This window comes from Alligator mississippiensis, chromosome 5 (genome assembly GCF_030867095.1).
Source record: "Alligator mississippiensis isolate rAllMis1 chromosome 5, rAllMis1, whole genome shotgun sequence".
Lineage (NCBI taxonomy): Eukaryota > Metazoa > Chordata > Crocodylia > Alligatoridae > Alligator > Alligator mississippiensis.
Window position 1 is genome coordinate 52,003,178 of NC_081828.1, and position 13,129 is coordinate 52,016,306.

Here is a 13,129-nt window from a genome sequence, read left to right on the forward strand (position 1 = left end):
GAGGGTGTTGTTTTGAGTTTATTTTAGAACGTGCCTCTGAGATCATGATTCATCTCACTAATTCTCATGTAAACAGGGAACAGATCCCATGATGTCAGGGATCTGACGTTATGCATTGGAATGGCATAACAGTGATCTGGGGAATGTAATCATCTTGAAATTAAGTGATTGAACATGTGAATAACAAACTGCCTTGAACAATGTTCTGTCCCAGGTAATACAAAAGACATACCCAAGTAATGCATATCTGCATGGTACTGAATTTGAAGCGCTCTGGGATTCAGAGCACTTCAAATGCATGTCTGTCCAGACCTTCAGAGCCGTATACTTTACAGGAACACGCAGACATACACGCACACATTAAAACAGACTTGCTCTCAGGCAGGAAAACACAAATACATTGTACAAAGGACATGCGCACACACAAATGCATTTTATACCGGGGCTTACAAATACACACAGGTACTTGCTCTCAGACACACAGAGATGCAAGCTGTCACGTGTATACCCCGCTGCACACTTGCAGAGCTCTGCTTAGCATGCCTACTCCCTTAGCTGCCCTCTGCTGTGCACTGAGGCAAGGATGCTTATCTGCACACTCATTCAGTCCCACCTGCAAGGAGCTCACTCATTATGATACATTCCAGCCTCAAGATTAGTACATTACATAGCTGTGTGCTGTCAGTAGCACAGCTACTCAGAAGCACACACTGGGAGGTGTACGCTTATAGTTGGGTATACTCAGTATTTCAGATACATTTGCCCACCCTTAGACACCCGTCAGTGTGGCAGATGCATACTGCCAGCTATCATTACTGTGTAAGAGCCCTATCATTTTGAATTAATCTGGGATTCATCATGCTAGCAGTGAGTGTAATTAATTTATTTGGTATTAATGTGGATGAAATATGTACTGTCCTTGCAGGGGAAATCACACTGCCTCTAAGCATTAGTTAAAAGGACCATTAAAATCAAACCTTTCTGAGAGCCATTAAGCCAGTCTTTCATGCTGAAGAAGATAAAGCCCTGCTGTGTGAAATGTCATGCATAATTAGGTTGATTGCTGTTTTAAACTCTGCCCCTTCTTCCCTGCTCCCCCACCCTCATCCCCAGTCCTTGCCTCCTGGCAGCACACACTCACCTGCTCAAGAGATTCCCATCGGCTCTAGCAGTTTATTTCTCACCATTACTCCATCCATGTCAGAGCTGCTGCTTGTCCTCTTTGCAGGCGTTTTGGTACCAAATGCACGGCCTGCCAGCAGGGAATTCCTCCAACCCAGGTGGTACGGAAAGCCCAGGACTTTGTCTATCATCTGCATTGCTTTGCCTGTATCATCTGCAACCGTCAACTGGCCACGGGTGATGAATTCTACCTCATGGAAGACGGGCGCCTGGTCTGCAAAGAGGACTACGAGACAGCCAAACAGAATGGTAGGTGTTGAGCAATTAGCTAGCTACACCAAAAAAGGTAGGGGGGGTGGGGTCCATGCCTGGAAGATGCCATATGTAAAACTGAGTTTCAGATTATGACCCATCATAAGGAAAGTCTGGGTAATAAGGATGTTGATGGTTGCTTAAAGCATGCAAGTGTTTAGTGGGCCTGCCCAGGATTTGCTGTGAAAATTCTGGGAAATGTGGATCTAAATTCTGGACTAGATAATGCTTACAGGGTGGTTGGATCTTGGTTATGCTTGGCCTCTCATCCAGGTCTGAGTGTGTTTATCCCCTTGCTCTGCTGTGTCCCTTAGTACATGCATAACATCGAGTACACAAATAGTCTCACTGGCACGACTAGGATTGCTCACATGTATAAAGTTGAACCTGTCCTTAAGGGCTGGGCTGTCTTGGGGTTAGGCCGTATATTTCCCTTTTTCCTTTTCTTTTTTTGTATTCGTCTTCCTCCATTTTTTGTTCCTGAGATCACCAGCAAGAGACCAGGATCTCCTTGCAGCTTTTCAGCTGTCTGTTGCCCACCTGACATTGCACTCTTCTGTGAGAGTGAACATCCTGTTGAAAGGATTAATCCACCAACCTCATGTGGGAAATAAACAGCTGAAGCAGGCGGACCCTTAGGAAAAAAGATGCTGTTTCACAAAGAAATGCACCTATGACCAGGTTTCCAAAGAGGTTTAAACACCAACAGGTTCAAGTAATTGTGAGTTAGGCACCTAAATGCTTCTGAAAATCCCACTAGACACCTATCTTCACCTTTAAAAATATCTTTAAAACTCAATCCCTAGTACAGTAGAGTCAATTATCCAGACTAAATGGGACCAAAGCCCATTTATAAAATCAATATTTGGTTAATGCATTAAATGAGCATTTATGTACATAATATATGCAAACTTTCTTCAGTTTGTTAATTATTTCCCAGTCTTTTCCTCAGTCATCAAAATGGTTCTCTTTTTTCTTTTAGTCTCCCTTGCTCTCACTTCTACCACACACTGTGCAGATCAGTGGCATGTCCTGGGTTTGGAAAACTGAGTGGTCTGGATAATTGGTGTTTGGATGATTAACACTGAATTAAAATTTAAGAATACTGGGGAATAGAAATATGGCGGGGGGCGGGGGGGACCATGAAAAAGGAATTTCTGGCACAGGAGGTTAGGAAAAGGTGATGCCAGGAAGATAGGTAACTCCCTTCTAGTCAGGCCAGGCATTCCTGAGAGGCATTAGAGTGGAGATCCACATCACAAACCTAGTTGTCACCACCATGATTCCTTGCTAGTAGCCTCCAAGGAAGCACTAGCCCCCTCCTGCCCATACCTGCCACCTAGGGTAGGATGAGGCAGATCAGTAGTCCAGTATGAGGGAAGCTTTTCTTGCCACTCCTTTTGCTGTACCTGTTCTGCAGAGATGTGAATCACAAAGCTTGTCCATCCAGCTCTCTTTCACAACCATTAAGGAAAGAAAGGATAAAGTATCTAATTGGCATGAGCTTGTATAGGATGCAAGAAAAGCTATGGCAGTTTTTATAGCAGTTTCTTTATCATGTCTTGTTGTTAGTTCAGCTTCACTGGAAATTAGAAGGTTTCTAACCAGCAGAGCAAGGAGGCTCTGCAACAGTCTTCTAAAAGCAGTAGGGACAAGTACCCAGACATGTGTTAGGATGGAGTTTGGTATGTCACACAGCCCTGGTCATGATATGGTACCTGCGATAAAAGCACACTGGTTTTGATAAGCTGGAAGGTCTCTTCCAGTTCTTTGTCCCTAGGCTCCTATTATTTCTATATTATCATCTTGTTTCTATTGTAATTTGAGATTGGCCCATATAGGAATCTGGGTCCAAATTTTGCATACTATGGGAAGGTTGGAATCCAGATCTGATCAGCACTTCAGCTTAGATTAATTGGACGGGTCTATATGTGATGCTACGTTGCTGTTATGGTGTGCTATGGTAGCTTAGCATCCACCAGTGTCTACACGTGACCAGCAGCTACTTTGCCGTAGTGGCATCCTCTCCCATTATAGCACACTGCTACAGCGAAGTAGCTGCTAAAAATAACTGTGCTACATGTGTGGTGCAGTATGGGTGGTTACCATGCTGTGCTTTCATACTTCCAAAAGGAAGTACGAAAGCACAGCGCAGTAATAAAGTCACCATAGGGCGACGTGTAGATGTGCCCATTATTTAGTAGTAGTAGTAGGAAGTGAACTGATTTTCAGTCTCCCATTAAAAACAATATGTGTTTCTCTGTTATGGGATGGTTGAGATGAGAATATTCCATCAGTTCCTCTGGGTCTGCCCTTCCATAGAAAAACTAGCTCAGAAAGGCCGTGTCAGAATAAAGTGAAAGGGCTTTACCCTGCTCCCATTGGAGGCAATAGAAATTTTGCCATTGACTTCACTGAGAGCAGGACAGAGCTCTTCCTGCTCTTCTACTACAGTAAGTTTATTCCAACCTGGATCAATCTACGCAGAAATTGAATGAACTTGGAGAATGAATATCCATTCATAGAAAGTGGCTGTCACTACACAAGACACTGACTATGTAGTTGTTACTGCACAGTCATTTAGTACTTGCGTTAGTGTACAGTAGCTTCCCCGCATGGCTTCCAGGGGACATTTACTGTGCTGTAACTCATTACTACTGTGCAGTAGCTTGTTACTGCTGCACAGCAGTGTCACATCATGGTTCATGCCCTGCAACTCTTCTGCACAGTACTAACAAGCTACTACACAGTAGTAATTTGCTACGGCGCAGTAAGCACCTTGTTTAGACATGGCCAGGGACTATTCCAGGGCTGGAATATCAGAGTGTGTTAGTGACAGAGGATTCACCAGACTCATAGAACTAAGTGCCCCCTCTCCAGAGGATATTGGTTCTTCCAGGTCAGATCCATATGTATCTTGCATTTTCCCAAACTAACATGTTCGAGCCTAACCATTAATTTGAGGGAACATGTTCAAGGAGAAGCTACTTCTTGTACAAAGCAGAGCTGGTGTGATTTACTTCAGTCCAGGGGTGGCAAAGATTCAGCCTGTGGAACCCTGTCATCTGGCCCACAGTGCTGCCTAGGTCTCAGACTGGATCCACACACTGCATGTTGTGTGCCCCACACCAGGCCACATGCCACATGTAGGGCACAGGCCTGGGCTCCCACACTGAGTGCAGTACATGGAGCTGGTCCAGGGTGTGTGGTATACATGGCCCTCATGATTGGACCCGACCCACATGCTGGACTCAGCATGTGGGGCTGGTCTGACCCATGGGACCCCCTGTTCTAACTCATAATAGAGCCAACCCTTAACAGGGTGGTAAGAGGTGCTGGGATGCTGTCCACGAAGCCTACTGCATGAGATGTATCATGAGTCTCAACTAGTTGTGGCCAGTACAGGCCCCATAACACTTTGACCTCCTGGCCAAAACTCCACTAAAGGGTAGTGACAGTTTGCATCTCTGAATTCTCCTTGCCTGATGTGGGTGTAGTTTTCTGACTCATTCCCTATGCCTAGACAGTTCTCTATTATGCAGTGTTAAAGAGCTGCTACATTTCACTCAGCACCTGCTGAACTGCACTGCTTAGAGAAGTTATTTTTTCATGTAGGTAAAGGCCAAATCCTGGCCATTAGTTATCTTCATGCAAATATGCTCAAGTCAGCAAGTTTCCCTGGAAGTAACCAGGGGAGAATTTGTCAATTATTGTTGAAGTTTGTAAAATAAAATAATAGTTAGTTCACTGAGATCCCAATTCCCTGTCCTCTGCTCCCCTCCCATCTTGTGGCAAGTGATCTGTCTAGAGCAGAACTGAGGTATGTTGTCAGTAGACCAATACATACAAGATTCAGTTTTAGCATTGACAGGACTGTGATAAAAAAACAACATAAATGAAATTCTGCCCTGGTGTAGGCAGGCTTAGCTCTACTAAAGGGGATGTGTTGCACCTTACATTGGTGCTGGACATGGCCCTCAGTTCACAAAGTGTGTGTAGAGGAGCCAAATGGGGACCTAAATAGCCAATACAGAATAATCTGAAAAACAAGGATGAAGGGAGGGAGAGGAAGAGACTATAGATCAGAAAACAGTAATGAATCCACAGAGACTTCCCAACTGCGCCTGACTGAAATTAAAACCCGAACAGGTCTTTAATGGATTTCATGTTGACAAGCCCTGACTTCTCATTAATTAAGGACTCTATTTTGACCTAATCAATTTGGTTAGGGTGATGCAATGCCTATTTGTGCTGTGGGGAGGGGGAGGGGGGGCATGGATTTAATATTACTCAAATTCCATTATTGACTCCCAGAGCTATTGATGGCCTTAGTGTCATGGCATCTGACAGGCCAGAGAGCCAGTTGGAAAGAGATGAGCACAAATTTTCCTCTCTGTGATAAAGGTGCATCAGAACTGATTTCAGTGGCAATTTGCTTGTGCAACTGAAAGGATGGCTTAGCCAGATGTGGAAGTGATTTTGTTGAGAAAGTGAGGCTGAAAACAATTCATGCCACAGCGCAGTTTCAAACAAGTTCTGCCAAGACCAAGCCACTGATTTCACCAGAGTTGAGTCTTACAATCCGCCCCCACCCCCAGCTCTTCAGGTAGAAGGCTTGTTTGGGCTGCTGTCAGTTAAGGTACCTAAATGCTAGTCCCTGCCAGCTGCGCAGGTCCACAGGCCACTTATGAATGGTTTTACAGACAAAACTAAATACAGCCTCTCCCAGCTTGCAAATTGACTTCTGGAGGCTTCAGGGGTGCTCTCTTTGAAGAATGTGTAGCTGAGCTTTAAGAATGAAGCCTTTAAATGGCGGGGCTCAGGGGGCTGAACAGGGACTGAACTCCCTGCTTGTCACAGGCAAGTCCCTTTATGACCTCAGGCACTTCATGTAGACTGAGTTTTTGGTTTTTCTTTTCAAATCAGTGGAAATTAAACACAGGAATACATTTAAATATCTGGCATTTAATGTCTGTATTTAAGTTCCTCTTTGTGAAATGGCTGCTACAGCACTGATCACCATCCTTGCCCTCCTCTCCCCCCCAGAAGGTACAATGACAAGAAATTAATTGCTAACTGTAAGGAACTCAGGTAGTCTAGTAATGTTGACCCCCAGACTATTTTGAGGAGGCAGCACTGTCCCACCTCAGTACAGTTTCTACCAAGGTCTACCAGGACAGAGCCACTGATTACACCAGGGCTGAGTCTTGCAAACACTCTTCTTTCCTTGCTCCTCAGAGCCAATGTATCATACTTTAGATTTTGACAGAGCTTCTGTGCTGCTCGTTGGCAGGTCTGCATTTCATGCTGTCTGTTCCAAAATGGTAAGAAATTGTTCTATTGCAGATGATTCAGAAGCTGGAGCTAAGCGGCCACGAACCACCATCACAGCCAAACAGTTGGAAACGTTAAAAAATGCCTATAAGAACTCCCCCAAACCTGCCAGGCACGTACGGGAGCAGTTGTCCTCAGAAACAGGTCTGGACATGAGGGTGGTGCAGGTGAGAGAACTGCAGGCTGAATGATTGCTTTCATTTCCTCCTCTTCCCACCAAGCAGAATGGTGCCATGCAACGTAAGCGATCCCGGAGCTGTTGCGCATACCGCCCATGAGTCAACTGTCTTGCATAGGCCCGTTCCACCCCAAAACATAGGTCGATGGGTAACCAGGGTTTTTACCCAAACATGAGCAAATACGGGCTAACCCCCATAGCATCACTTTGGGTGGAGTTGTGTGTACCAGATACGCTGTGTGCTGGCTTCAGGTGGCCTTCTGCTCATGCTGAAGTGTGCCCAGCATGTTCAAGCGTGTTCAGTTGAAACACTCTGGTTGTAGGTCCCCTTGGGGGTGGTAGGGCATAGTCCAAGATTTCTTTATCCCCACCAGGGTTAGTACTTCCCACAGTAGCCGGCTTTCAAAATCTCACCCTTGATCGGAATGGATTCTAGCCAGCAGGCCGAATACAGAGAAATATTTCTCCCACAGTACCTTGGCAACCATCTGCACCGTCTGGTCTTGCATAGGAAAGGCTTGGGGATACTGGGTGAGGTGATCTGTCACCACCAGCACATTCCCTTCCGGTGCCCCTCTCCTTCTATGGATAGGAAGTCCATGCACACGAGCTCCAGGGGTTTGGAGCTCTGAATGGTGTGTAGGCAGGCGGTTCAAGTGGGCAAAGTTATTCGTCGCACACATCAGTCACAAGTCAGGCACTTGGCCTTTACATCTTCAGCCATCTTTGGCCAAAAGGACCGCTTATGCACCAAGGCCAAGGTGTGGTCCACCCCCATATGCCCAAAGTCATCATGTAGTATCCGTAATACAAGGGCCCTATACTTCTGATATCACTACTTCCTCTTGTACCACACAAGCCCTGCACTTCATGCATGGAGTAGTGAGTGCAGTGTTTCCATGTCAAAGAAACCAGGGCAGGAAAATCTGGGAAGCATTAAGGCCCTCATTCTGTTACTAATGGGAATGACTAGGCAGCTGAGTCTCTGCAGAGCCTTACTGACTTCCATGAAGCTGCCTTGGGTGTTGCCATCCACCCACATGGATCACAGTGCAGGATCCAGACCTGAGGTTTTAAATTTTTCTTTTTATGATCTAGGAGTGCATTAGACGTGAGTATGCAATGGCAGAAAGATAAATTAGGCTGCATGTTTGGGGTGTTAATGCCAAGACAGTGTATCCTGGAACTTGAGATAACTGGCCTGACCTCTCTGTGGGGGCAAACCAAAGCTGGCTGGATTTAGTTAAGTTCTTTCCACTGACTTCAGTGGACATCAGTCAGGTGTGTCTAACTGCAGTGGAGGCCTCCCTTGGAAGTGTTGTTTCTTGGCTGATTAGAGGTTTCGCAGAGGGCAGATGCTTGCTGGAGATGTCTTCTGTGAAAATCAAGGAGGTTTCCTTTGAGCTTACTGCCCCAGAGATGGCCCCGGTCCTGGAAACTGAGTAGGAGTTTTAGGGAAGTTTGGATGCAGCCTTTGTGGCTTGGACCTGTGCTATAGCTACCTCCAAACTGCAACCCCTTGGAGTTGGAGGAGATTCAGGATCTGGACTATCTTGAACTCTGGAAGGATCCAAGCCAGCCCTGAATATCCCTGCCCAGGCTTTTCACTTTGCCCTTCAGTTCTGCTCATGACTCTGTCTCTTACTTTGTGGCAGTGTGTTGGGTTTTTTTCTTCTTTTTGTGGCTCCAGGTTTGGTTTCAAAATAGGAGAGCCAAAGAGAAACGTCTGAAGAAGGATGCCGGGCGGCACCGTTGGGGACAGTTCTACAAGACTGTGAAGAGGAACCGCAGTGGCAGCAAACATGAGAAGGAGAGCTCCGCGGAGGACTGTGGGGTTAGCGACAGCGAGCTGAGCTTCCGAGGTGAGTGTGGAAGCAGGGACTGCATGCAGGAGTGGCACTGAGGATTGAGGGTGGGGAATATAGTGTCCAGAGCAAAGGGCAGATTCTTGGGATTCCCACATATAAACTCAGAAAGAGGGGATTCCTGTCACCTACAAGCTGGAATGATTTTTGTAACCAATACTCCTTCTTCGGACAGAGAGGCTGGTGGTGTGGCGGCCTTTAAATAAGAGAGAGGTAAAGGAATAATTACTACTATGTCATGCAGTGCCAAAATAGCGCAGTGATCCGTCTTCCAGGGTAGAGGTTGCTAATGCTTCAGGGCAGGTCATGACAACCCAAGAAGGCATCACCCTGTGGCATGTGATATCACAAAGTTGGACCTTTCCTCCATCTCATCTGCTGATCGGTTAGGCCCTAAAAGGGTTCATACCCTACACTTGTGAGGAGTGATATCCCATTACATTTCTTATTCTCTTTCATGTCACTGGCAATGGGATTCGTACCAACATGAATTTTCAGTCCCCTGTTGGAAGCTCACCATACTCTAGGGCTCAATAAGCTAGTAACCTATCTCTAGGGAAAACACGCAGCTATCAGCAACCAGAGTCCTCCTCGAACAGACCCTCTTTAGGATGGCTGAATCTGGCCATTGGAAGCCAAATATTTCTGACCACAGCTTCCTTCAAGACTGATAGTTAAAGGAGGGGCTCTACAGAAGCATTTTAAAGGCAATGCATGTATGCCACCCACTGTCTTGGGTGATACATTAGAGATTGAAGCTGGAAGCTCCACAGCTGAAAACATAAATCTCTGCAGTTTGAACTAAGCAGCCAGACTTCCTTACTGGGAGTTGACATAAACCAATGCCCTGTACACTAGGCACAGAAGAAGTGTGGTTCATAGGCAACGTACCACTGTGCTTTCTTGTGTGAGTTTTCTACCCACGTCTCAAAATTTAATTAAAGGTTTATAATATCAATGAAACTATAACCTTGTCCTGCTTAGGTCCTTGTACTGTGACTGGGTGGATTACATATAAAGAAAAAATCATTGGTAATGAATAGGCCTGGATAGGAATGTATTCTTGGTTGTGCCAACAGTTTGGATTGGGAAGAACCAAGTATTTTAATGGAAATAATTTTAAAAAATCCTTAAATAAATATTATCAAATTCTTATAATGCTCCCAGTGAGAACTATGGCAGCAAATACAAAACCCACAGGCAATAACTAAATTATTTACAGTCCAGCAAGGATCAACTGTGGTTCTAAATCCAGCCTCTCATACAGCCTGAATACAAAACTTGTTTTTTAGTCAGTTTAGAAATAATGCCCTTTATGTAAGTGAATGCACCAAGCTTGAACCCAGTGAGTACTCCCAAAAGTAGCTGCTATCTACCAGCAGTTTTGTTCTGACCAAAGGGTTAAAACATTAAAAATAATAATGGCTCATAGGTAGGGATGTATAAAAGTGTCCCTTTCAAGTAGAAATAAGTTTTTTAAATTAAAAAAAAGCCTGCTTTAGGCATAGTTCCATTTAGATTTTATTCTTCATTAGTTGTAGTATATAGCATGGTTACCCACCAGAGTCAAATGAACAAAATCCTCAGCTAGAGGACATCTGCTCTGTTGCGAGGGCACTATGCTGGTTGACATCAGCTGAGAATTTGCCTTAATGTACTTACAACTGGCCTGTAATAGCTAGTGTCCATTCATGTGCATTTTGGTGGCCAGGCTAATTCTTGGAGTTATCCCATTTATTTCACTAGGGTCACCCAAGACGTCATTTGCTCTGCATGATGCGTTATCCATGACTGTGGTGTTCCTACACTCATAATTTGATCTTCCTTCTTTCATTCACAGAAGATCAGATCCTCTCAGAGCTTGGCCACACCAATAGAATTTACGGCAATGTTGGGGATGTTGCTAGTGGACAGTTAATGAATGGAAGCTTCTCCATGGATGGGACAGGACAATCTTATCAGGACTTGAGGGATGGAAGTCCCTATGGAATTCCTCAGTCTCCGTCCTCTATATCATCCCTTCCTTCCCATACTCCCTTGCTTAATGGTCTGGATTACACAATGGACAATAATTTAGGAATTATAGCACATGGAGGGCAGGGGGTGAGCCAGACGCTAAGGGCAATGGCTGGGGGACCAACCTCTGATATTTCTACAGGAAGCAGTGTAGGCTACCCAGACTTTCCAACGAGCCCTGCCTCTTGGCTGGATGACATGGATCATCCTCCTTTTTAAGCACCTCCCACTTCTCCAGCCCACCCCTACCAATGCATTCTTTTGGCCCAAAAGTGTGCTCAAAATATCAAGAGGCAACCATCGACCTTCAAGAATCCTAGACATACAGCACTGAGAAATTTCCATTATTTTCAATGGGAATCCTGGTTCCTGGAGGCTTGTAAGATGATAGTGTGGTATTTGTTTCCTTTCTATTTGGAGAATGGGAGGGTAGGAGAAATCCTTCCTTGTACACAGCACACTGGTATATAGTATCTGGTTCTAGGTTTGCAGATTGGTAGTAAACACAAACTCACTGACACTCTCCACTTTGTTGTTGAAGACTCTGCTGATGAGTGCTTTTGAAGTGCATGTTGACTGGCTCGGCAAGCATTGGCCATTGGGATCAGCTGGCATTTCCTTACTTGGAGTTAAGTATGTTGCAAAGCCTCCAAACCCACTGTTTTTCACAAGAATTGCTTGAGTGCAGGCAGCCAAACTTATCTTCCATTGAAATGAAAATGCAGCATTTCCAGAACTGTGCCATGGTTAAGCAAGTGCAATACCCTCACCAAGCACAGGGCTCTGTCTCTAAAGGTCACAGACAATATGGACAGTCACAGGGTGGAAAAGCTATCAGGATTTCTCAAGGTGAAAAACATGATTTCCTACCACTGAATAGCCACATAGAATATTAATGTTTCCTGAATGTGGCTGGATGTCTCTCAAGCCAAATTCCTACTCCTGAGTGTAGCCCTGCTGCCATCTTTGGGTCAAACACTCAGCAAGTGCTAAGGATCTGACAAGACCTAGGATGCACAGACTCTGTTCTGACCCTCTACACAAAGATGAATTCCTGTGCCGGAGAATTACATTGCATTAGCGTCTGTGTTAACCTCCCCTGGTAGACAAGGACTATCCAGTGTAGAACCATGTCAATGGTTATGGTTAATCCAAATGTGGAGTTTCTCAGATTCAGCTGACATGATTTTTACACCAACAGCTCTTCTCCACACTGGGTGCTAACTCAGGCTTTACACTGCTGTTATCTATATTACAGTAGTGGCCAGAGGTCTCATTGCGCTGGGTGCTTGAGACACGCAGAATCTTGGGCCTGTTGAACTCACAGCCTAATGAGGCCAGACAAAGAGAGAAGAGAAGGCAAAGTTACTTACCCAAGGTGGCAAAGCCAGAATGAGACCCCAGGTCTCCTGACTTCCAGGCATGTACCACAAGAGCAGGCTCTCTTCCCAGGTTACCAAACATATGTTATACCATAGCACATTTTCCTAGTGTAGACAGCCCCTAACCATTGCAGCTTGCATGCCATTGAGTAAGAACAGCAGGATTTGGCCTATAGGCCATAATTCAAGACATGGCAATAATTTATGCTTCCCAGCTAGCTGGTTGAAGCACAATCTGGGTTTTTTTTTTTTACCTCCTTTGGTAAAAGTCCATTTGTTCACACCCTTTTAAAAAGTCCCTCAGCTCCTGCTGATCAGGCTGCAAGTCACAGATAGGAAGAACATAAACTAGGGAGAAAATGTAATGGAAAGACAATCAATAAAGCAAAATGTTGGTCGGAATAAAGCCGCTCAAACAGGTTCTCAAATCAACCCAGCCAGCTAGCAGGAGAGTCCCTTGACTAAGTGTGCTCTACAAAAGGAATGACAATGCAATCTTCTATTTCCAAGAGTTATTTTAGGACACTGGGTTGAAAATGTTACTCTGAGCTGCCAAGATCGTCACATAAAAGAAAAGCTTATATATTGGAAAGTGGTTTATGTTAGTGCAAGAGAGACCAGACTCCAATTCACACACAACTTTTTCCCCTCAGTTCTCTTCGTGGCAGTAAGTGTTGCTTGAAGTGGCCTAAGAAACAGCTGGGTTCAAGTCATTTGGAGACTTTCTTTCCCCCTCCAAACAGTGAATGCCACAGTGGTGGGGGGTGGGTTGGGGAGGGAATTTATTTACAGCTAATATTTCTATATCTAGCATTTTGATCAGAAGCCTGCCTCAGATGAAAGGTGAAAACTGGTCTTATCTGCAGCATCCCCTTGCCCCTGCCCCCAGGTGTCTTTCATCAAGGTTCATGTGCATATAA

The 13,129-nt window shown here is 45.0% G+C and overlaps 1 protein-coding gene across 1 annotated transcript; it reads left to right on the forward strand.

Annotated features, from left to right (window-relative positions):
• Positions 1-200: 200 nt before the first annotated feature.
• Positions 201-11,046, forward strand: LHX4 (LIM homeobox 4). The gene is made up of 5 exons (XM_059727661.1): positions 201-214; positions 1,229-1,431; positions 6,781-6,935; positions 8,637-8,808; positions 10,652-11,046. Exons 1-5 carry the CDS (start codon positions 201-203, stop codon positions 11,044-11,046), a joined length of 939 nt encoding a protein of 312 aa, XP_059583644.1.
• Positions 11,047-13,129: the final 2,083 nt, after the last annotated feature.